The sequence below is a fragment of the Desmodus rotundus genome, chromosome 10 (assembly GCF_022682495.2).
Source record: "Desmodus rotundus isolate HL8 chromosome 10, HLdesRot8A.1, whole genome shotgun sequence".
Taxonomy (NCBI): Eukaryota; Metazoa; Chordata; class Mammalia; order Chiroptera; family Phyllostomidae; genus Desmodus; species Desmodus rotundus.
The window spans coordinates 28004694-28030005 of NC_071396.1; the positions used below are offsets into that span (position 1 = coordinate 28004694).

At 53.4% G+C, this 25312-nt stretch overlaps 1 protein-coding gene across 1 annotated transcript in view; it reads right to left on the minus strand.

The window, feature by feature from the left end:
* Window positions 1-25312, minus strand: part of ALDH1A3 (aldehyde dehydrogenase 1 family member A3) — a 32353-nt gene that overhangs the window by 6297 nt on the left and 744 nt on the right. The window contains exons 2-10 of the mRNA XM_024561748.3: window positions 20660-20764; window positions 18500-18640; window positions 13739-13868; window positions 13357-13418; window positions 12153-12281; window positions 10545-10658; window positions 7451-7553; window positions 5259-5443; window positions 974-1138 (exon numbers count right to left, since the gene is read on the minus strand). Of these exons, the coding sequence (XP_024417516.1) occupies window positions 974-1138; window positions 5259-5443; window positions 7451-7553; window positions 10545-10658; window positions 12153-12281; window positions 13357-13418; window positions 13739-13868; window positions 18500-18640; window positions 20660-20764 (1134 nt within the window). The remainder of the gene's footprint in view (window positions 1-973; window positions 1139-5258; window positions 5444-7450; window positions 7554-10544; window positions 10659-12152; window positions 12282-13356; window positions 13419-13738; window positions 13869-18499; window positions 18641-20659; window positions 20765-25312) is intronic.

Here is a 25312-nt window from a genome sequence, read left to right on the forward strand (position 1 = left end):
GTGTGCCCTGACCTCTCTTGGAGGTGTGTTTTCCACCAATGAAGATGCCCCAATATGATTCTGCCACACTCCCAGGGGAGGGAGCCGACAACACAGCAAAGAAAAGGAAAAGCAAGAGCTAAAGGCTGAACACAGAAAGTTAATTTTGAAGGGAGGTTGGAGTTGATTCACTGTGCAGTACAATCAGAACATTGCAGGCTGGTGCCAACCTGCTGAATACCTTCCTGCGTTCCCAAGGAGCTCTTGTCGTGCTGGGGGTGGGGTTCAAGAGCTGGGGGTTAGGATTCATGGTAGTGTTAGTAACCCATAAAAATCTCAAGGAGAAAATCTATAAAATGCCCTTGGCAGTGATTCACTCTTTCATCCCGGGGTCTGACCACTGGCACCGGGGCGGGAACTGGTTTCTGTCAGGATTCAGAGCGGGATGGATAGATGAAGTTAGAGGTTCACCCCTACTGGGACGCCTAAGCTAACACCATTTCCAAGGATGCTCATAATGGAAAATCTCAAGAGAGAATTTTATTTGTGACGCATTCTTTGAATGAACGCTTGTCCTTTAACTTCAGCCCCAGAGACTGAAGGCAAGGTTGGGCCCTAAACCCACGATTCCAGGTGGAACACATGAGTGCAGTAGCCTTCCGCTCCAAGACGTGTGAGAAAATGGATAGAGGTTGTTGTTCCCTAGAGATGATGAGAGATGAGCGGACAAGAGGAGTTAGGGAATCCTCTGTACTCTCCATACAGGGCTAAGGAGTTCCAGAAGTGGGGGGTGGGGGGCCAAGATGGCTTCCCTAAGGACCCCAATGGAAAGGGAAAAGAACACACCAGACAGGAAAAACACTCCCCTCACAAAGCCACTTGGAATCACTGAGCTCTAGAGCAGTCCCCACGTAGGAAAAGCCCAGTATCCCCTCCTCTCCAGCCCAGTGCCAGGCCCCAAGGGCCGCCGCGGCTTTGCCTACAGCCCCGGTACCTCCTCTCTGGCAATCCGCATGGTGTCGGTGACTTCTGAGAAGACGGTGGGCTTGATGTAGAGCCCCCTGTCTTCCATGGCTGAGCCCCCACATTCCAGCTTGGCTCCCTCCTTCTTCCCACTCTCGATCAGATCCAGGATTTTGTCGAACTGGGTTTGGTCAATCTACAGAACACAACAGGAGGAAGTGGCCTTCAATAGGGTCAGCTGTCTTGCCCCTAAATGTTCTTGGCAAGTCGTAAATTCCCAGAACAAATGAGCCTTGGATGCAACTGTTCCTGATGTACAATTCTAGGCTCTTCAAGGCAGGAGAGAGCTGGGAGACGGGCTCGGCTCCCCCTTGCCAGGTGTGGGGTTTGTCCATACGTCTGACCGCTCCTTGCTACTAAGTAAACCTGTGGGTAAAACAAGACCTGAGCGGTCTTATTATTTGTTCTCCAACTCTACGTATCCTGCTAGGGTTGCCAGGTTTAGCAAATCAAACTACAGGGCACCCAGTTAAATCTGAATTTCTGAAACGTGATTTTTCTAGTAGGAGCATCTCCCAAACCGTCTTTGGGAGATAGCTATGCTAAAAATGTATTCACTACTTATGTGACCTTCCAATCTAACTGGGTGCTGTGTGTTATGTCTGGCAACGTGGCATCCTGCTCACAGGGCACCATGGGTCAGGGGAACAGTTGCTGGAAGTCTCCGTCCGTGGTGCAGAGGAGAAGGGAGAATGAAAGCCACCCACCTGACCCAGCATCCCCGGAGACAGAGTGGATGAGGCTCCAGGTGAGCTGGAGGGGCTGGCTGCTCCTTGGTGGATGGGGAGCCAGCTCACCAGAAAGGCTCCACCATCTGGTCTAGTGGTCTCCCCAGCCAGAGTGTGTCCTGTACAACCAGCCTAACACCCAGCTTGTGGGCGTGGTGCCCAACCAGCTGTCAAATGCACCCCTTCGGGAGACTGTCTCAGGGTGCAGGGTGCCTCTGCACCCCCACTGGTCCTCTCCCCCAAATCTGTGGGGGGTCTGTTCTTAACCACGACCCTGCTGCTAGCCCCTCCTCTGTGACTGAGGGAGAGAGAGAGCTTTGACAGGTTTGTTATAGCTGAGATTTTTAGATAGAAAACCTGGTTTCATTCAAACAAATTTCAGTAAAAAAAAAAAAAAAAAGCAAACCCAAAGGTGCATTGGGTTGGCTGTCTCTGGGGAACGGGTTGGCTTCGTGAGAAGCTATGGGCATAAACCATACATGTCACTTGACCCGTTCACTCATGAAGTGGGGTCACGTGTTAAAAGGCCAAGGCAGATCCCGACCTCACACCTCCTACCAGGATAAATTCCAAATAGATCAAAGACGGAACCGGGGGCAATGAAAGCATAAAAGCCCTCAAATTCTCTCACATGCAGGACGGCGTCCGCAAACTTGGACAGCTGATGGCATTTCCGTGACTCAAAATCCAGAAACAAACAAAAAAAACCCTGCTAAATCTGAGTATGTAAAAGAAGAAAAAGGCAAGAACACCATAAGCAAAGTCAAAGGGCAAAATAAACAGAAAAAAATACACCAGTCATATCACAGAAAGAAAGCCAGTCTGTCTAGTGTGCAGAAAGTTCCTAGAAGTGGTAAGAAAAACGACGACCGATATCACAGCAGAATATGCCAGCCACGGGCACCGCCGAAAGAAAAGGAAGTATAGGTGGCCTCTAAACGCGTGACAAGAGGTTCTACCTTGCTCACTGTGAGAGACACAAGCTTTTGAAAGCCAAGTGGGATGCCATTTTTAGCTACGAGAGGGGCAAACCCCCACATTCTGTGCGTGAGACGGGAGAAACAGACCAGCTCCTGCAAGGCTGGTCAGAGCCTGCGCTGACCCGCCCTCCTGGACCGCAACTCGGCAATGCTTGCAGGAACGACAGGTTTAGATATCACAGTTTTCTTTTGGGTAGAAACGGTTGGGGGGGGGATCAGAATATATATCCACATGTGCTAGCAGACGCATAAAGAAATTACAGAGCCGTACATGAGAAACCGAGAATGTGGGATGCCCAGCGGGGGAAGGGAAGGAACCAGGCTTAGGAATGGCTTTTACACGTGTTTGACCCACGTGGATGCACACACACTTAAAAATGTAATTCTAGCAACTGCCACCGTAATACCTGGGGGCTTTCTCAACTTCTCTCCGGGTCGACTGAGTCTGGGGCTAAAATTTGCGGGTGTGACTCGCACCTCCTCCTGGGAGGCCAAAAGGGCTTTTCTGGCTTCATTGGACTACAGGTTCTGGCCACGTAAGACCAGGCCCCACGCCCGGCTGTCCTGCAGGCCGTACTGGGTCCCCACGGACACCCTACACACATCCAGACTCGACTCTCCCTGGTGGGTCCATGCGAGAGGAATACGGCCACAGCAGGACCAGTCAAAGACTGCCCTCGGCCCCCTGGGAAAGGACGCTGGGTCAGCCCCGCCAGGTGGCCCGCGTGATGTTTATGCGCCTCGCAGCTCACTTGCCAAACAGATCTGAGTGATTCTGGAGCTTCCCAGCCCGTGGTTTGCCTGCAGTGAACGAGGATCTAGGTCACAGAGCTGTTTCCCGGGCGTGAGACAGACCTGACTATTTAGACAGCTGGTAGTCCTCCCGGAGTAAAATCTTATTACCGTAGATGAAAAAGCACTTTGGGGGGGTGGGGGGAAACCCCAACAGCATCCTAAAATAATATGCTGAGGCCGACGGCTTAAGGGAGCTTTCAGAAAGGACTTTCGGTGGAAGCATCAAAAACGCTGATGAAATCAACACCCATTCTGCTTGGATCTGCCATCTTGGAAGAGGTTTCCCTATCCGGCTTCCAAAGTCAAGCCCGGAGCCTTGGAAAGAGACTTACAAATAATGAGGGGGTAACAGAGTTTCCTTTAGCCCAGGACCCGCCCACATAGTTTCCCATGGGGTCTGGATCAGCTTTACAATCATGGTGGATTGGATAATGACTTGTGGCCGGGTTTGTATTCAGACCCAAAACCCAGCCAAGGCCGCTAGACAACCTCCGTGCCACCGATGGAGTGGGGAGTGTTGACCGCAAGCAGAGATACTGCTCTCCGCCAGGGTCACATGGCATGAGAGCCCACGGAGTGTGTGGGTTGGGGCTCGGCCAGAGCAGGCACCGTGGCCAGAACGCGCCTCTTCCACCTGGGCCTCCTCTGTCCCCAGCCACTGCATCCCCAGCAAGTCACGCATGGACACTCATTGCTGCTTTAATCAGGGGCCCTGCCATTATTAGTGCTCCCAGCTTTCAAAAAATAACAACATCCTCAGGGCCTTGAAATTTTCAAAATAGCCATCAATCACTCCCAGTTTCCAGTCGAGGAAACTGAGGTATGGAAGGAGCGCGTGACCTTTCATGCGGTCGCAGAGCCCAATCTGTGCCCAGATCTGCACGTCCCGTGGAAACACGCGGTACAGCGGGCGACTGGCGAGCGGCCGAGTCCGACACGGGATGTGAAACTTCGTGGCCGCGGCAGGTCTTTGGTTGCAAGCGAAGTGGGCTGCAGCCGAGCTCCATTTCAATAATGCATGGGATGGTCAGGCTGCCCTCTTTTAAATATTTATCCATGGGCTGGACTGCGTGGTGAGTAAGAAAGTGATACAGGATGTGCCCTTTGGAAGAGGTTATAAAACTCTGTGGTTATGATCATTTTCATTCTGTCACTGGCTTCTCAAACCAGGCCCCCCCAACCCCCGAGCTCCCTGAGCTGGGATGTTGTGGTTTCTCTCAGTCACCTTCTGCTGTAAGGCCCGTGGGCCTGAGGGCACCCAGGCTGAGGCCAGCAGCTCCAGGCTGTGCCCCCGCCTGTGTCGGCTGCCCTGTGGCCAGGTTACAAACCCTCTTCTGCAGGGAGACCAGCCAGGTAAGACAGCCTCTGCCTGGGGCTCTCTCCGGGGCACCCTCGTGGCTCAGAGAAGGCGCAGTCTTGTGGCCAGAGGGTGCAGGCACATGGCCTTATGGACTGGGAACAGCTCCCACTCCTGGAGGGGCCCCGAGTTTGGCATTATTTGCTGCAAAAAGCAAAGCTTGTGTTTGTGTCCAGCCCCATTTCAAAGCCACACTGAGACCTGATGGAGATGCAATTGTACCGTCGGTCGGTGTCTTGGCAGAAGCTTTAAGTGGGAGGGCAAGTCAGCCCCCCTTCGGCATTGGGAGGGCCCCTGGAATTGCAGCGCACCAGAGCGGCCCAGGCCAGGGTCTGAGGGGCTGCCTGGTTCTGCTCCCGGACACGCACCACGGGTTCCTACATGTCGGGAAGTTACCTGGGGCCCCTGCTCCGTTCTGGCATCGAAGGGGTCTCCGACGGACCGTTTCTTGGCATACTCCACGCTCCTCCTGACAAACTCCGCATAGACCTGCTCTTCCACAAACACCCTGGAGGCAGCTGTGCAGCACTGGCCTTGGTTGAAGAACACTCCCTGATGGGCGCACTCCACGGCCAAGTCCACTGCAGGGAGGGGGACAGAAGCGATTAAGGCGTGAGGCCGGGACCGGCCACAGCTGTGAGTCTCATTGTCCACACCAGAAAACGGGCTCCAGGACTCCAACAATTAATTTCGTTCTCAGCGTGTCCCAAACCCAGGGGATGGGAACAAGGACTTTGGGGTCCACTGAGTTTGGGGTTGAAGGGGTCCCCACTATGCTACTGAGCTCAGAGAGTTGTGGCAGCTCCCATTTCACTCGCTTGTGGCCCCCCCTTTTTTGGAGGACTAACATCCTCTAGAATAACCTTCACTAAGTATTGAGGTAGGCCAATGGGCAAGAACTTTTGAAGGAGCCCAAGTTTCCCACCTCGTGCAGCAGGAAGGGTCTGAGTAAGTTAATATAACACCGTGTATGACTTCTAAGAGTTAAAAAAAGGGAGAGCAAGCACTGATTCTGCCTGATGAGGCCTGAATCTGAACTGCAGAGAACCGGAGGCTGAATGGCATTGAATTAAAACCAGGGACTGAGACCGAGCTGGAGGGTGCTTAGTGAGTAAGACCTTGGGGGACCTGCTTAATGGATACGAATGCTAAGTGGGATGTCTTTTACCTTCAGGGGGGTTGTTGAATGTAACCCCCCCACCACCACCGCACATACTGGTGCTTTCCTTTGCACAGAGAAAAAGCAAGGACCCTCTTGGGCAGGTGCATGGCCAGGTGACCCACCCACATCCAGCATCGCTCTTGGGGTAACTCCAAGCAATGCTGCCCTTGGCTTTGAGAGCCAGGCTGTCGCTAACTGGCTTCTATGTGGTAGCAGGACAGCACCCTAAGGTTCCCGCCCCTCCCTGCACCCCCTATTGTTTATGCCGACTTAAAAATGCCCTTCTTCCAAACTAACTAATTCATTTCCTGACGGGAGCTGGGGTGGTGGCTTCAGTGGCGGGGGCTGGTGGCCTGCTGTCGTTGACATCATATCTGGCGCACCAGGGACGTCAGGGTTTAACTTTGTGGACCAGCGCTGCCCCCATCGATGGGAGGATAGCAATGTCTGACCCCCCTCCTTCCAGCAGAAGGAGTCTGGGGTTTGAGCTGTAGCTTTTCCACTGGGAGGAAAAGGGGGTGAGCTGAGGTGCAGATGGGGGACCCAGATAAGGCAGCACTCAGCAAAACAGGAGCCCTGGCTCTTTGTAGGCTCAGCGTTTGGAACTCCGAATGTGGGTCCCAGGGGGGCAGCACCTACGTGGCTCCAGAAACCATTAGCAACACTCCGGATGCTTCCTCAAGGGAGCACCAGCTCAGGGAACATCATAACAGCGATAATAATATGATAACAATGAGCAGTCCACTTTCACAGTCCTCTCTCCCACGGAACACCAGCTCCAAGGTGAGCAAATGCCATCGGCCACCAACGCACTAGAGAGAAACCCTGCTCAGGACGGTTTTCTCAGGGCTGTTTGCAATTCCAACCTTATCTGAGTGCGGAATGGAAGGCTTTGTTTTCCCCCGAAAGGAATTTCTGGCACGAAGGGGCAGGTGGAGGAGGCTATTGTTTGCAACAGGTAAGTAGGACACTGAGCTGCTTCAGGGGAAGAGGTGGTGGAGGCCAGATGAAGTCTTGGGAGAGCCTAAAAGCACTAGAGAGACACTGGCTTGGAGGGTGGAAGGGCTAATGAGTGGGACCCACCTGCTCTGTCCCTCCATCGTTTGTCCCCCACTTACCCGCCCCTTCCCGCTCAGGGGACTCTGAGAAGAAACGGACTTTGTCCATGGGGATGGGAAGGTAAAGTTAACCTTGAAGGGCAGAATCAGGCTGCCCCCTGGTGACCACCTAAGACAGGTCCCCCTACAGGGGAGCTGTCTCTCTGCAATCAAGCTGGTGGTGTTTCACCGCTTCTGTCTGTGTATGGCCTGATGCCCCAAGGCGGGAAGCATCTGCATCACATGCGTGCTTCAGTTGGTTCTGAACTGGGTTAAGGAAGCGTGGCGGGGCTTCTGGGTCCTGCAGAACTCAGCAGGGGGAGACTCACGGTCGGCGTCGGCGCACACGATACAGGGGTTCTTTCCCCCGAGCTCTAGGGTCACCCTCTTCAGGTTGCTCCGAGATGCGGCTTCTTTAACCAGCTTTCCAACCTTTGGCATGACGGACAGACCAGATTAAACCTCGGACGTGGCTAGACATGGCCCAAATGGTCCTCTCCCTCCCCTGAGATGTTCCTATCTCCAGAACCCTTGGTCCAAGTGGCTCCATGCACAGGGGTGCAGTGGGAGGCTTAGGGAGGCCCAGCGATGCGGCCACAGCTACACAGCTGGCCACTGGAGGACCTAGCCCCTCTACTGTCCTGGGGACCACCCCTCCCGGCTAGAATGGGAAAGGACCCCAGGGGACAAAGGGCAGCCCCTCTATCTCTCGCCAGGAAGGGAGATTTTTCTGTTGGTCTCTCTGGTAGAGCCTGAGGGAGCCGCTGAGAGTGAGGGAATTAGGGAGGTGGACCTACAGGGTGAGGAATCAGTTCTCTGGAAACATGTGCTAAGGCTGGGGCCTCGCCAGGGTGTGGGGAGCATCTGTGGGCCGTGAAGTACCGAGGACCCCTCACCGACCCACGGCGCTCAACCTCCCGCATGTCCCCGAACGGTCCCTGCTGTCATCTCAGGCGCTGCTAGGGTGTAGGTTTGGCCCAGGACCCCTTGGTGACTCATCTTGGTGACAGGTGAAGCCAGGTGCCATGGGAAGACTCTCAGAGGCCAATGGGCACACAGGGGCCTATGCCAGGTGGGTAGCAAGAGGCAGGGCTAGGCTCCTCCAAGGCCGAGGCTGTTCCCGCAAACTAGGTGTGAGGGCACTTTAAAAATGCGCCAGCTCACCCTGGCTGGGGAGGCTCAGTTGGTTGCAGCATCGTCCTGTGCACCAAAAGGTTGTGGGTTCAATCCCCAGTCCGGGTGTGTATGGGAGGCAACCAATCGATATTTCTCTTTCACATTGATGTCTCTCTCTCTCTGTCTCCCTTCCTCTCTCTCTTTCTAATCAGTGAACCTGTCTTTGGGTGAGGATGAAAAATATAAATCAGACAGCTCCTGGGTGATGGCCAGACCTGAAAGATGCTCACGGTGGCCACAACTATCCCCAGGTAGACCACGGGAGCCAAAGCTGCCTGCCCCAGGCTGGCAACTCCTTGGTGGGGCTGAGAGGGGGAAGCCACACAGGCCCTTGTCCCTGACATTGGCTGCTGAAGGAGGGCACCCCCTGGCCGGACCCGTGAGCAGCCCTGCGGTCGCTGAGAGAGACCAGGCAGTAGGGACAGGGCAGGGCTGGTTTGCTGTTGGGTGAGGACCCTGGGAAGACTTGAGGGGGCAGCGGGAGGGCAGGGGCCACTGCTGGCGCCTCTCTGTCCCTTCATCTCCCTGGCTGAGCCAGGAATGAGGCTGTAGCTGCCCTGTTCAGCCTGCTGTCAGCTGTTTTAATGCCGCGCAGGGGCCCAATTCTATTCCCTCTATGCTTCCCTAACAATGCCTGCCGTCTAGTCCAGCTGGCCACGGCAGGGGGGCTAGGGCTCCTGGCTGCATGCAGCGAGAAGGAGATAGGACACTTTTTGCGTGGGAAGTATTCATTCATTTATTTTCCTCTTTTTTTATCCTTACCCAAGGGCATGCTTATTGATTTTAGAGAGAGGGCAAGGGAGGGAGGGAGACAGGGAACGAAAACATCAACGCAAGAGAGACCTATTGATCAGTTGCCTCTCACATGCACCCTGATCGGGAACTGAACCCGCAACCTAGGCACGGGCCCTGACCGGTAATCGAACCCACAACCCCTTGGTCTCCAAAACAACGTTCCAACCAACTGAGCAACACCAGGGCCATTCATTTCTTTTTTAAGTACAGAGAAAGTACCATTTCATTAAAAGTAATCCCACAGACAGACGCATGTTAACTAAAGGGAGGAAGTTCTCATTTCCTTTCACCCTAGGACCCGCCCCAAGGGCAATGGTGGTGGGAGTTTCCGGGAAATCCTTTTCAAACAATTTCTGCTTCTCTCCACGCACTTTACCTAACGGGACTGTGTTGTATACTTCTCTACAGTTTGCACTTTTCTGTTTCATCAAGCGATCGGGGCAGCTTTCCTTGCTGTAAAGGCTATCAACATTGCACAGAATATGCCCTGGCTGGTGTAGCTCAGTGGGTTGAGCTCTGTCCTGTGAACCAAAGGGTTGCCAGTTCAATTCCCGGTCAGGGCACATTCCTGGGTTGTGGGTCAGGTCCCCAGTAGGGGGCGAGCAAGAGGCAACCACAAACTGATGTTTCTCTCCCTCTCTTTCTCCCTCCCCTCCCCTCTCTCTAAAAATAAATAAATAAAATCTTAAAAAAATAATAAAATAAAATTCATTCAAAAAGACCTTGCACAGAATATAACAGTGGAAAATACAACTACTCATGAGGTTACTGCTTGAAGTTGTTGCTGTAAAATGGAATTTCTAAATCAAAAGTTTTACGCACGCCAGATTTGTGGGGGGTCCTGCCACTGGGCCCTCCACTTAGGCACAGTGCGTGCCTACCGTCCCCTCACCTCGTTTAGCCCAGCCTCCAATTTTTTTCCAATCTGACAGACAAAAAAGGAAGAGTCCAATTGGCATATGATTTTGCCTTTCCCTGACGACCAGTGAACTAGGTCAAGCTTATTGGGCATTCGGCATTTCTCTGCTCTGAGTTGCCCACTTTGCCTCCACTCACTTTGTGGTTTGTTTGTTTTTTCATTGATTTTTCGGAGCACTTTACATATTATGGATACGTGCCTTCGGGGAGCTGCATGCATTATGACTGTCTTCCTCCAGCTTGGTATTTGCCCTTCACCCTCAATTACAATGTTGCTTATCATACGGCTGTTTTGCATTTTTATTTGCTCTTACTGATTGTTTCTCTTAAGGCTTCCGGGTCCTATGAAATATTTATTTAGTTTGGAAACGGGACCAGTGACTTTCAAAAACTGATTGTTACGTATGAAAACGCGGCCAGATTTCAAAGGAAGATGGAGTCCTGGCCTTGCAAAGGAAAGGCCCCCAGCTGTCCAATGAGGTGGCAACGGTCACAGTGGACAACGCCGGTGGGTGGGGGTAGGGGGGGCGTTACCTCTGTGGAGCCGGTGAAGGCTATCTTGTTGATCCGAGGGTGAGAAGAAATCGCGGCTCCCACTGTGGGCCCGAAACCTGGCACGATGTTCACCACGCCCGGCGGGAACCCGACCTGGGGGACATGGAGGCGGCACCAAGTAAGAGAAGGGACCAGTGCCCAGCGTGGACCCCCGCTTGGGCCAAGAGAGCAGTGGCTACGTGATGTCCCCAAGCAGGGTGGTGTCCCCCCTGGGAAGTCTGGGCCTGGATCACCCAATCACCTTGAGACCCAGCCCCGTTGGCCAGGGGGCCAGGGTGCAGGCTGGGCCAGGGTGAGGCATCTACCCCTCCTTCTGAGTGGTAGCCCTCTGTAGCAGAGAGCTATTTACTGCGTGTGCATGTGTCTGTCTGTCTGTCTGTCTCTCTGCGTCAGGGCATAGGGACATCGTGGTCGCAGCCCCCAAGGATCAGAGTCAGCTGCAAAATATCCCTTTCGAGTTTCCATTTTCATTTCTTAAATCTGCCCCTGTCCCATTCCGAAGGGCGACACAATGTCACCCCTTCCAAGTTCCCGCTTGTTGGACTTGGGTCACACCCGGTCTGGCACTTCCCACAGGGAGGGGCTGCCATTTCTTTCCCACTCATGCCTCGTGCTTTGCACACACGAGGCCTCTCTGGATTAGCCAAGAACAGCACAGGCGAACCAGGTCGGGGGGGGCTCTGCCCCATGTGCCCTGGGTCTCACCTGCATCTCATTCTGTTAGAAAGGCAAGATTTCAGGACACGCTGCTCGAGACTTTCCTTGACCTAGACACTGTTTTTTAACAGTTGGGATTTCGGACTCTCTACATCCTATTAATAGGACTTATTCGTGTCCTACATCACTGGTCAAAGAAAGTGGGAAACTGGTCACTTCCTGGCTGTGCCACCAACTTTCCGTGGAAGCACTAAATTTCGTGAGTCTTGATCCTATTAGTTCTGCACAAAAGTGATACAAACAAATCTTCCCTTCCATCCCTCTTTCTGTCCTGTTTCTCCTTTTAAATCTTTGCGATGTAGGAGCCAGGGACAGAGTGACTGAACCACGTCGCCCCGTGGGTCTGGAGGGAGGTGTCCCTTTGGGCCCCCTGTTTCCCCGAGGGGCAGTCACTGGGGAGAGGAGGTCGGCCGCCCGTGAGCAGAGCCCTGGCGAGCCTGGCAGGGTGACAGCCACTTCTGTGGGGCTGCCTAGATCACCCCTCCCCAGGGAACACAGATCCTTTCATCCACCACGAACGCAAGACCCCCCAAACCTCCGAATACTCAGTCCCCTCCCTAGTGACTCTCCTGCAAATTCTCTGTGGAAAACATTCGGCCCTAACGTGGGTGTGAGCGTGAGTCTCCTCACGCGGATGAGTGGGCGGAACGGAGTTCCTTCTACATCAGTGACCACGGGCAGCAGAAAGAGAGTGCGGTTGCCAGGTGGAATAGGCGTCATCCCCTTCCCACTCAGCCGTGTGCGGGCTGGGCTGTCACGCACAGCACCGCTTGGCGGGGTGGGGCAGCTTTCTCTCAGGATGGGTGGCCTGCTTCCCGGGGGTGGGGCTGTTATCAAGAACACATAATATTTCCATTTGGGACCTCTTACCTCTTTGATCAGCGAGCCGAGATAAAGGGCGGTGAGGGGCGTCTGCTCAGCGGGCTTGATGACGATCGTGTTCCCACAGCACAAAGCGGGCGCCAGCTTCCACACCAGCATGAGCAAGGGGAAGTTCCACTGCAACGGGGCACACAGGCCATTGGGGGGCCCGGGTCCAGCCCGCTGCCCTGTTCCGGATGCCCAATGAGGCCTTGGTGGAGGGCCCTTGCTTTGCATGGTCCAGATTGGGGGAATAAGGGGTAACATAGGTGTTTGCAAGGATCAGAATTGCATCTCTGCCTGGTGCCTCCTAAGTACATTCTGGGGGATGCTGAGAGTTATTTGCAAAGAGGATTCCACTGCATGGACACTCTTTCAGGTTTGCCTTTAGCACGTTTGAGGCTGCAGATATGAGACCCGCCTCTCCTCGACTCAGAGGCCACAGAATCCATACCACCCCACCCCGTGAACTGGGGCTTGGCGAAATTCATTTTGGGAAATGCTTTTCTCCCCATCTTTCAACTACAGAGGCAAGGACACCGAAACCACGGTGACGGCAAGCTGGACCAAAGCTCGTGCCTGGGCGCTTGCTGCGTGCCAGGCATAGTTCTCAGCACCCCACAAAACGTGAGCTCATTCGGTGCTCACAAACCTGCGTGAGATGGCGGCATTATTGCTGCCATCTGCAGAGGGGACTTCCCGGCCCCTGCCAGGCTGCTCACCGCCCAGTGAATAACGTCCCGGACGCTCAGCAGCCAAGGCCACTGGAGGCTGGGCCCCTCCACCTGCCACAGGTGCTCACCCTCTTCCTCACTTCCTCCCCACCCCGTCTAAGCTCTGGTGTTACCAGCTGCCCTGCCATGGAAGTCGCCCTTTGCTCCAGCCATTCCTTCCCTTGCAAAGCCCTTTGCCTGCTGCACGTTCTTCCTTATCCTCCAAGGCCCAGTTAGGAGGCCTCTGCCCTAGGGGTGCTGGCCGTTCCGGGTCCCTCCATTTGGAATCCATGCTGCCTTCTGTTACACGCTGAGTGTCCCCTGAGAGCAGGAAGGTGGGGGGTGGGGGTGGGGCAGGTAATCCATTTTGATGACCTTCAAGCACCAAGTTCCATGCCACAGAGCAAGTGACAGCAGATCAAAACACACCAGACATTGTTTCTACAGGCCCCACGGGAGTGGGGTGAGGAGGAGCGGGGTGAGGGAACCTGGGTACTCACGGGAGTGATGGCCCCACACACACCAACGGGCTCGTGTCTGGTGAAACACACCACACTGTCATCTGCGAGAGGGGTGCAGGGAGGGGAGGCAGACGCATTAATCCAGAGGGAAGAATTTTAAGTAGTGATAAGAGATGAACCCAGAAGCCCACAAAGGTGTCAGTTCTACGTCTATTACACAAAGAAGCGGTTTAAACTCAATTTCCGAAGTAGAATTCCTTAGGAGAAGGATCGGCTCTGTGCCATTGCTTTTTGGGGACTGGGAAGGGACTGGGGAAATGACCAGAGGTGCTCTGCAGAGGCCACTTGGATGGAGGAAGGCAAAGACAAGGTCCTCCCCCAAAAGACCTGCTCTGAGGCTGAGAGCCCCACACTGGCTCACCTGTGGGGATGGTCCTGCCCTGTACTTTGTCTGCCCACCCTGCGAAGTATCTGAGGGTTTTGATACAACCCTCCAGGTCGATGAAAAAGGCATGAAGGAACGGCTTCCCCGTATCCATGGTCTCCAGGGTCTGCAGGGACAAGACATGAGGCTCAGACACAGTTTTCTTTTCACCTGTCAGGTTGTTAAGAATGGGGCGGGGCAGGGGAAGCGCACACGGTCCCAGAACCTCGATTTCCACCCGTCTCAGTCGCATGGGTCTCTTAGAAAGCCAGATGCCGCATTTAAAAACAAGACCTGCCCCAGATGTTCGGGACACAGCACAGGCATCATGCATCCGCATACAGGACAGTGGACGCAAGGCTGATTGAAGCCTGGCCGGGAAGGAGGACACGGTAGTGACTGGGCCCCCTGGGGCCTCTGTGAGTTCCCGGGAAGCTGTTGGAGGGTTGGTTAGCTGGAGACAGGGCAGCTGGCGAGAGGTTAGCCTCCTCTAACAGAGGGGATATGGAAGACACAGGTTCTTCCTTCCTGGCCCAGCTGACCAGCGCAATGCGGAGTGACTGATGAGCCCAGGAGGGTGGCACTGCTGGCACAAAGACACGATGCTCCCGACTGGGCTGCAGGGCCGGATGCACGGGGCGGGGCCGACTGGTCCTCCGTGGTGGGTGGTGAGGGAGGTGATTCCCCAGGGCGAGCGTGCAGCAACTCAATGGTGAGGATTCTTTGCTATTTCCAGCCTGGGTGTCAGAGGGCCCCTTTGTCCCTCAGACAAGCGGCCCCAGTTGAGCCCAGCACTGAAACTGCCCTGTCGCCGGTCTCTGCAGGAAGTGGCCGCCCGGACACATAGCCCAGGGCTGGATTCTTGTTTTAGAGTCGGGGCAGGGAGACGATGATGTTCAGAGGAAGAGACGCCCCTCTGTATGCGCCTGCGTTTGCCTCATCTCTGAGCTTGACCGCTCCGTCCCCACGGCAGGGTGCAGACACTAGGCTGACAGAGCCCGGGACTTGTCCAAGGTCGTCCAGTGGGTCAGCTGCAGCACGGCTGGCACTGAACGTGGGGCACGTGATGTCCTGCTCTGCACTGGGAAGGCCTGCAGGACAGCCTTGTGAGGTGCTGGGACACTCCATCTGACTTCAGCCTCCTGTAACCTAGGCAACCGCTTTCCTAGAGTGGGCGAGTCCCGGAATCTCTCCCTGCCTCAGCTTCCTCATCCGTACACTGAGAATAACTGTAGTGATGGTACCTACCCCACGGGGCCCGGGGAGGGCTGGTGGACTTAGTATCCGCAAAGCACTAACGACTGTGTCTGCCCCAGGCAAGCGTCCCATTCACTGTTCAGATGTCACAGTAACAACCATGGTGCTTATAGTCATCGTCCCTTTTCCAACCAGACAGGTGCCCTTGGCAATCGTCACCTGGGGACACCGAGGACACAGGACTGTGAGCTGCTAAAGATGACAGGATTTGAGTTGGGGGGTGTCCCATGCCCTTCAGGTGCTGCTCAGGGACCAAGGCAGGCCAAGGGGACAGCCAGAACACTGTACCTTTGGCTCCTATTAACTGGCTTTCCCAGTTGGGACTCATATTTTCCCAGGGGGAACCCTGTATCGCAAACCACGCCAGGAGTTCTCCAGGGCTCGGCTACTGCAGACAGCAGCTGCGGATCTGCTGGTGGTACCAGGAGTTTTTTCCTCGGCCCATTTCTGGGGTGAGAAAGGGAGAGGCAGGCAAGGGACCACGGCCTCGAATCATGGGGAATGGTAGGATGTCTCTGACTGGGTAGCCTCGGACAGGTTACCGTAACTCTCTGGGCCTCAGGCTCCTCTCCTCTGAAATGGGGTCACAAGGGCTGCAGGTGAAGGGCCCACCACCAGCCTGGTACGTGGTGAGTGCAACCAGCCTTGGGTACTTCTCCTTGTTCACCTGGGCAAGGCTGCCGACCGCAGTGACAACATGAATTTACTGGTCACAATGGGATTAGACAGGGAATTCTTTTAAAAATAAAAATAGCCCTGGCTGGTGTGGCTTAGTGGGTTGATCACGGGCCTGTGAACCAAAGAGTTGCTGGTTCAATTCCCAGTCGGGGCACATGCCTGAGTTGCAGGCCAGGTCCCCAGTAGGGGGCGCGTGAGAGGCAACCACACATTGATGTTGCTCTCCCTCTCTTTCTCCTTCCTTTCCTCTCTCTCTAAAAATAAATAAATAAAATCTTTAAAATAAAAATAAAAATAAAAATAAAAAAGGATGCTCAGGTGAGTAGCCAGGTCTGAACCTAAGAAATTGAGTCTTAGCCACTGATTGGGACTTCTAAACCGTGGTCGTGGCTGAGCCGTGAGTAAATCGCAGCTGCGGGTAGGTTTACTTCCTCTAACGTTTTAAGCAACAAGCATGTCTTCTGAAAAATTAGCGTCATAATGCTCAGACTCTACAGAATAAAGGAAAAGTCTTGGGGGAAACTTCTCCTGAATTCTAAGTGTGCCAAGGCTGAGAGACAGAGTGAACAGGAAGGACCCCTATTTGTGGGCTCCCACAATGAGCATGGAAAAGCCAGATTCTGGGTGCCACTGCGTCAGGAGGGGATAGAAAGCAGGGTGGGGGGGCTGCTGGACCCCCCACATCTGTTTCCAAACATTGAATACAGAAGTAAATGCCCAGCTCTGTCTAAACCATGGAGCCTGCCAGAGAACAAGATTGATGGAAGTACTTGGCAGCCTGAAAATGCAGGAAAAACATAGCAAGGGGGAGAGTGAGGGGTGCTTGCCTACGCTGTGGCCCACGTTTTAAAAACTGTATTCGCTGCCCTCGCCAGGTGGCTCAGGCAGTTGGATCACCGTCCGGTGCACCAAAAGGTTGTGGGTTCGATCCCCGGTTGGGGCTCATGCTGGAGGCCACCTATTGATCTCTCTCTCTTTCTCTCTAAAAATGAATAAACATATCCCTTGTGAGGATTAAAAAAAACAAACGTATTTGCCAGTAATTGTCTTGCCCCTTTCATGCTGTGGCAAAGAGCTGCACCTCCTTTCCCGTGGGATCGGGGTCCCCATGGCAGAGGTGACTGGCTCTGTCTGCTGCCCCAACATGGTGCTGCCAGACCGCGGAACGGATGCAGGGTGAAGGTGGCCTTGCAGGCCGGGCTCCCTGAGATGCCACTGACCCTGGAGGACAGGCTGGGGCGGGGAGACCCGGGCACATCCTCCTTCCCTGCCCAGAGTCCACACACGCATTGCACACCGATGAGCTCATGCTGGGTGAAAACAGAAATGTTTTTGAAAAAGCCCGTTTGGCAACCCAAGAGTTGAGGCTGCCTTTCGTCGCAGGAAGAAACCAGAGGCTCCTCGGAGAGAAACGCCGGCGCTAGGGGGGAGCCACCCTCCCTTGGTTTGGGGGCAAGTGTGCCAGGCTCGCCGACAGAGTCTGGGCAGAGGCGCGCCCCCAGGACAACGCACCCAAGAGCGGGAGTCCCTGTACCCTCCGTCCCCAAGACACACAGTCGGTGACGAGAGCAATTTCAGTGTCCTGGCTGACACGGTCCTCCACGGGAGGGTGTACTTTGCTGCTCCTTCCTGACATCAGATCAAGAAAGGAGAGAACCGTTTTTCCACATCAGAAGCCAAAAAGGAGATTTCCTGCCTTCCCAACATGCCTCAGGGTCTGGAGCTAGTTTTAAAGAGGAGTCTGAGCTGTATGAAGTGGCGAAGGACCCCAGGGCACAAGGTGGCCCTGAGACTTCCTCTGACTACGCACCACAAGGGCCAAAGGAGGGTCTGGGAACCCCGTTAAATAAGGCGTTTACAACTTATAAGTGTTTTCATAGCTCCAGGGCATGGGAGCAGCCCAACCTCAGGGAGTGGGCTGAATTAATTTCCCCATTTTCCCAGCAGAAAAAATAAGGGTCCTAGAAATTCATGGCCGGGAGGGCGTGTAGCTGGGGTTAGAACCTGCATCTTCAAATACCATTACCATGGACATGGCTATTACTGGTAAATAGCTATCATCCATTTTAGTGCTTGCTGCATGCCAGGGAGTCTGCTTAGGACTTTAATTGGGTCATTCTTACCACATTTAGATATCATTATTAGCGACCCTTTCCATGAAGACATATGTGCTCAGAGGGGTCAAGCAACTCGTCCAAAGTCACACAGCTCATAAGTGGCAGAGCGGGGATTTGAACCCAGGTCTTTCACATTCTTGAGGTTTGTTATAACCAGCTTTCCCTGCCTCCACCTTCATGCCACACAGGCTTGCCACGGCCCAGTTCAAGAGTGATGCAGAGAGGATTTTTAGGTCACAAAAGAACAATTTTTATGTTACGTGGTGGCCTTTATTTGAATAAATATTGAAAAAAACACCACCAGCACATTAAAGCTGGGAGTCCATGGATATTGACACTCCGGGTGAGGTTAAATTGAAGTTTAAAAGGGAGTACATGGGAAAAAAAAAGTGACGTTCATAAAGCACAAAGTGGGACCAGTCCATCGGTCGTCTGTGAATATCTGAAGTCTGGACACCATGAAATGGAACTTCCTCCAGGCAGCTGAGCTGCAGGGGGCACGAGTCCAACTTCAAAAAGAAAAAGGTCAAGTCCAGGGGCATGGACAACCTGCCTACTCCAGAGCTCTATACCCCAAAGACTGAACAAACCCACAGTCACCCCAAATCAGCAGCGCCCTGGGTCTTTTCTGCCATGCCCCACAGGGGACGGGACCCTCGCCGAGGCTGGCTCATCCCACGCCTGTCCCTCACGCGCATGTACTCACGGCCAGGATAACGCGGTCCCTCTCCACAAGGTCGGCCAGCTGGTGCAGCAGCCGGCCCCGGCTCAGGGCATCCAGCTGGCGCCACGGTGAGCCCCTCTGGAAGGCGGCGTGCGCGGCCTCCACGGCCTTGTCCACGTCGGGCTGAGCGGCCAAAACGAGAGAGCGTGTCACCGTGCGATTAGACTGCAGAATGAGACAGCTACAGGGAACAGCAGAGACCTGCCTCCCTAGGGACAGAAGGAGGGGTGGGCAGCAATGGCTGGGGGCTTTCTTATTTTTCCCTCCTTCCAACTTCAGTGTTTTTTAAGATTTTTTTTTTACCATGGGCAAGTATTAACTTTCCTTTGGATTGTAAAGTGTTTTAAAATAGTTTATAAAACCACCGATCTTAATGAGGTATTTTTCTTGGTAACCCAAGCAGGAAAAGATTTTCCACTTGCTGGCTCCGTTTGGGCACATGCTCTCCCACTGGTCACCGGCGAGGTGGGAGATGAATGTTTTGGCATTTTGTTCCAGCCGAGGCCTCTGTTCCAACAGGGAGGATGGTCTCAGGGTCTCAGGACTGGTCCTATCAGAAAAGTCCCCAGATGGGAAGAATCGGGGAGTTTTTCACCATTTTATAGACAAGAAACTGGACTTTCTGAGCACTGGTAGGAGAATGATGGTAGAACCTTCTACTTAGAAGGAAAGAAATGAAAGGTGTTTAGAGCAATGTCTCTCGTTCTTATTTTCAGGGAAATGGGGTTTGGGGCTCTGCTTGCCAGTGGGCCATGGCCCATCCCCCAGGCCCCTCTGAGCCTCCTAGGGAGGTGCATCGGTAGTGGGCATCTGATTCAGTCGAGAGCGGCACCCCACCAACATTCTGTGCCTCCAAAGTGTGCTTGGAGGCGAGTGCAAGCTTGGGCAAGGGAGACAGATATTAGGACTTCGAGCCCAGGGCAGGGGCCTCCTTCTCCTCCCTGATACTGGGGCCCTTGCTCAGCATCATGCCTTGCACCCTTCCCCACCCCTCGCATCTACATACGTGCTCCTTGGCCTTAGCATCTTTATAAACAGTGCTTCACACGTGGCACTGCATGTCAGAGGGTCTGTACCAGTGGAACCGCTGGGCATTGCATGCCAATCACAAAGCTATGGCGGGGGGCCTCCAATTCAAGGACATTTTACAGGTGGGCCATTCACCCCGCCCATGTGCAACGTCACCCATACACAAGTTAGGAATGCCAGGTGAGCACTCTGGGGGTTGAGAAGAGGTTTACATTTCCCTTCTCTCCTCAGAAAAAAGTCACCTTCAACCTTTCCCCCAGTGGCACTTATTTTAAAAAGATATAAGATACTTAATGGCTTTGAAATGTATCAAGGACACATTCAGCCCTGGCTGGTGTGGCTCAGTGGATTGAGCGTCGGCCTGAGAACCAAAGGGTCACCAGTTTGATTCCCAGTCAGGGCACATGCCCGGGTTGCAGGCCAGGTCTCCAGTAGGGGGCGCACGAGAGGCAACCACACATTGATGTTTCTCTTTCTCTTTCCCTTCCCCTTTCTAAAAATAAATAAATAAAATCTTTAAAAAAAAGAAATATATCAAGGACACATTCAGAAGTCCCTTAGCTTTATATTTTCTATAGTGTTACATATAACCTATATAATGTGTCTTATCATACATGTCATGTGGGTTATATTATGTAGTGGTATTATACACATATATGGCTTGAATTATAATAAGCTTATTCTAATATATTCCATGATCATTTATGTTTCGGGTAGAAAAGAAATCTGGCCACGACACAACGCCATTACCCGTATGTGGCTCGGCTGGGAAGTCCTTTTCCTTCAAGCTGCATTTGGTGGAACACAGCAGCCGAAAACACTCTCTGGGAAGGTTCTTTAATGCTTCCACGTCCAAATAATTGATAAGAACCTTTCCTTGAGCCCTGTGATGGGGACAGTGGATGGCTCCTCGAAGGGAGACATCCGTCAAAGGAGGACCTCTGTAGCCAACCATCCCTAACGGGTCCCCTCTGGGCCGCGTGTCTGAGCAGCAGCGAGCTGGGTCCTTCCTTGCACATGCGCCCGCCTCATAGTGAAGCCGACTCACTCCCTCATCCTCATCCCGTCCTTCTCCAAAACTGGATTGCTCGGGGTTGGGTCGGGGACACCTACCTTATTGCCTTCCTCCACTTCGCATATTTGCTCTAGAGTGGAAGGGCTGTACGTGGCAAACTTTTTTCCACTCTTGGAGTCATGCCATTCATTGTTGATGAATATCTAACCCAAGAAAGGAGGATGTAATACATTAGGCTTAGATCAAAATCCTATCACTCCAGGATGCTGGGGGCCTTAGGGGACGTCTCATCCTTCCCCACCACCTGCCCGCCTGTCCACCCACTGCTTTCCAGGCGGAACCCAGAGCGGGGACAGCCACAGGCCTGACTGGGAGCACACTCAGGCCTGGAATCCACATCTCTTGACTTTTCATCCATGCTCAGAGAATTACTTTTTGTCACAATAAAGCCAAAAATATTCAGATTTTTTTCTAAAATGTTCTTTTTTTTTTTTTTTTTTGGTTAATAGCATGGGTTCACAGAGGAATAGCTGCGTTGTGTAGTTAAATAAGGATGTAAGTTAAATCCTATACGCTCCTCAAGTTTTGGGGAAGACTAAACAGGTTTATATGCATGAAGTGCTAAGCCATCGCCTGCCCCTGACGGACAGGTGGGCAGCGAGCATTCTCTTCGGAGTTTTGCAACCCCCTACCCCCTCACCCCGCTGGTCAGCCCAGGAGTTGGTTTATTCAACAACCTCACTATAACCCTGTAGTTTTCGTGAATGCCCACCAGCACCCCTCCCCCTCCTCTTCAAAACCACCTATTTGCAGGTTGGGCTTTAATAAAAGCCCGCGTTGGAACATAAAGATAAATATCAAGGTTAGGAAGTGTTCTGGTTACATTAACAGACGTAGCAAATAAACGTTTGTGCACAAAACCAAAGACTTAACCCTCACAAATCCCTTCGTGTGGAGCCTGAGCTGTGTAGAACGAAGCCAAGAATAAGACTGTTAAAAATAAGCACACCAAAAAGAATTCGCAACGTCCACGCCCTGGGATGTGTGTGCTATCTTCTACACTTTGTTTACTCCGAGTTTTAACTTCAAGAAACATCACGTTAGCCCTGTGGCCAGTGTTGCTCAGTGGGTTGGAGCGTCATCTTGTACATAGACTAGGTCACCAGTTCGATTCCTGGTCAGGGCACATGCCTGGGTGGTGGGTTCAGGCCCCAGTTGCAACACGGAGGGCTTTTGAAAGAGAACTAGGAAGAGAGGTGACAGATAACACATCACACCACACACCAGCATGAGGACGAGGACCTGTCTACCCAGTGAGGGACAGACAGCCTCTGGCTGGGGCAGCTTGGGACAGCGTCGTCACCACAGCTCGGCAGGGCATCAGGAAGGCCCCAGTCACGGACATGGCTGAGACCCTCAAGAAGCATCTCCATCAGATAAAATGCTGTTAATAATTTCTACGTGCAGAACTAGCTTATCGGATTCCATTCTATGCCTATATGCGCATCTTCGCTTCTCTTTGGGTTGGTTAAAGAAGGCTTGGGTCGTTACAAGGGCGAATTTCAGGTATTGTGAGTTTTATCCAGTTGGATTACTGGACTCCCTAGCGAGGACAGATGAGAGGGGGATCGCCTGACCCCTCCCCCCAGAAGTGCCTTGGTTCTGTCCTCTGTCCTGGGCCTTCCTGTAAAAACCCCAAAGCGCCCAGGGAAGGAAGCCCGCTCTGAGAAGCCACTAGGGAAACGGTTTGGATAACGGTCCCTGAAAAGCAGGGAACTCCAAGATTGGTCGGATGAAGGCCAGCTCTGGCTGGGCAGGTGGGCAGAGCCCTCCCCTGCCATGCCGCTGTGTTGGAATCCAGAGCTGAGAGCGTCTCTCTTGCCCGTGGGACGTGCCCAGCTGGCTTCTGGAAGCTCAGCGCCTTCAACGAGAGGCTGGGCCCCCAGGGAAGCCCGCGGACAAGGCCAGGCTACAATTACAGGTTTATTCTTCCAGCTGAAACCAAATCCAAGCGTCGACGTTTGCCATCCAGGGCGCCATCGCTCTGTAACAGTGAGAAATTAATAAGTGGAGAAGAGTTAAGTTAGCACGGGGAGGGACGCGCAGCCAGGAAGAGAGGCCCATTTGTCGGAAGATGAAATTTCGTGGGTTAGATAATAGCGACTGTCAATAGTGAAAACTGCTGATTCTAGGTCCTTCCTAGTATCAATTCCAAGGCGGGGGTGGGAGGGGCGGAAAATGAGAAGGTGGTAGAAGGGAATATAAATAAAGGGGAGTGAAACAGATTGCAACGGTCAGATGTCTGTTCTACTTCATCTCCAAGCATGTGCCTCCCCCCCAGATTACTTGGTTGTCTATGACGTTGATTCGTACGCCTTTCCAAGTAGCAACTTAAAAAAAAAAAGCAGACTGCTCAATCCAACCATATTTTCCCCCAAAACAATGATTCTAATTGAGCAACATTTTTTTTCTCTTCCTCCTATGCTAGTAAGTAACGTTGTAAGTGGTTTCCACTGTTGATTTTCTCTCCACGAAAAGAAAACAGAAACACAAATAAAGACGGGCCTCGGCCAGTGTGGCCTCCCGGTTACGTGGGCGGTATTGCTTTGACCCCCAAATCAGAAAAATGAGCCCAGAAGAGAATCCGTCCAGTAGACTCGGGCACGGGCACGAAACAACCCCGGTAGAAGTGTGCAAGGCAGCTACAAGGAGCTGTAGACGCAATTCCCATGTCACTGAAGGAACGCAGTGACGTTATTGGGACCCGAGCCGGCAAAACCGCCGTTGTGGCGAGGAGCCGGGTCTCCTCGGCAGAAGTGAAAACGGCTGTCACCCCAGTGGGTTCTGCGGGTGCCACTTCCACAGACTCTCATTGGACCCCAGCTCAACCCAAGAGGCGTGCGTTTTCAGAAAAGGAGTTTGGAGGGAATGTTATCTTTTCGTCAAAGCAATCCTAGAAACCCGTCTTCATGAACGAGAACACCTTCCGGAGGAACTTCGCTACTTGAAGAAATTTTATAAGGAAGGGAAGGGGCCCCCGAAAGCTCACGGGGTTGCTATCCACTGAGATCTGTGGGGGCGGAGGAGTGCTCTAGAGGGACCCTGCCCGCACCAGAACTGCGGAGCAAGCCCCATGCTAGAAATGTGAGAACCAATGAAGGTCGGTCGTCCTTCTGGAAACTGGACTGAGCCCAGGCCGTGGACCCTCCTCAGACACGGGCTCTGGCATGTCCTCCCTTAGCGGGAAGCGCCATGGATCGTGTTTGAAAAATAACAGACCGTTATGGGCTCCCAGGCTCCACCCCTCCCGACTGCCTGCTGTGGGCCTCCACTCGGGAGTTCTGCTTCTCCAGCCCCTGTTGGCTGCCTGTCCAGCCAGAAGCTCCCCAAGTGCGGCTCGCCTGGCTGCCCACCCTCAGCCACACCACACAGGCTGCCTGGGCCCCACAAATGCTGGGGGCGGAGGTCTTTGCGGAGGTGGGCCCCAGCCAGGAGAGAGCAGAGACAGAGGGAATGGGGGGACTGTGGCCTCTCGTCAGGCCGTGCCACCTTGTGGCCTGGGATCCCATAAGGGACCTGGTTCTCCCTCTTCCTCCATCCCGTGGCCGTTCCTCAGCTTTAATCACACACCCAGTGCCCATCCACTGGGATGGACGGGGAGGGGCCCAACAAGAGGGACAACGCTGGTCCTCCGAGAATAGTTAAGACCCTCCTTTCCACAGGCTGTGAAGACATGCAGAAAAAGAGAAACTTCCCACTTCGGGCTGCATCACCCTGGTAGGACCCCCCCCCAAAAGTAAAGCATAAAAGGACAATCATCAACGTAATTTCTGGTTTCTACATCGTTGTTTTTTTTTTTAAACCCTATAAAACGAAAATAAAAGAGAACACCATCAACCACGACCCGCAGGCGCTCCAGCACCAGCAAAAACTTGTGGTGGAATTTTCGCTCTGAAGCTGAAACTGCCAAGGAAACTGCATTGAAAATAATCTCCAGCTTTTATGGGGAAGGGCCTCTGTTGATTACGGAGCCCTCTGAAAACAGTTAATTTCGTTGTCATGTGATCAGAGGCCCCGCGGACGTTAAGTGCCAAGAGACCAGAATCTGAAGGCCACACTCGGTGGCCTGCAACGTTCTCCGCCTGATTAAAACTATTTGAGAGGCATAATTGCTACTTTTGAAAGTAAAATTGATGGGGGAATTTTCTAAGTGCTGTGTCAGCTGGAGTTGGGGGCTACTGGATAAAATGCGAAAATAAAAGGAGAGGTAGTTGGGGAACGCGGAAGCCAACTGAGCTCTGGGTCTGCGCCCCTGAAGGGCCCCCCCAACCCCCCCAACCCCTCACCGGGCCCCTGCCCAAGGCCTCCTCCAAACAGCCTCAGGGACGCGCTTTGCGCCCGGCTGGCCTGCGGGTCCGCGGGTCCGCAGTGCTCGGGCCTCGCCCTCTCCCTTTCTGCCCCCAGGCAGGTGCTCTCACCACTTTGCCCTCACTCCAGTCTCCGGGGCCCGCAGCGCAAAAAGGCAGAGAGAGCTTCCCGACTCGGGGGAGCGATGGGTACTACCACCCGCAGCGTCCCACGCCCTGATAGGCGTCCATCTGGCTGCTTCTTCCGTCAACACCAGGGCCTCGGAGCTCCACAGCAGTCTGGCCAGAAATCACCTCCCCACTTTCCCTCGCTCTACTGGTCAGCCAGGTGCAAGCTAAGCAAGGAAACTGCCCCACGTTTCTCCCTTCCGTACCCCTGGCATC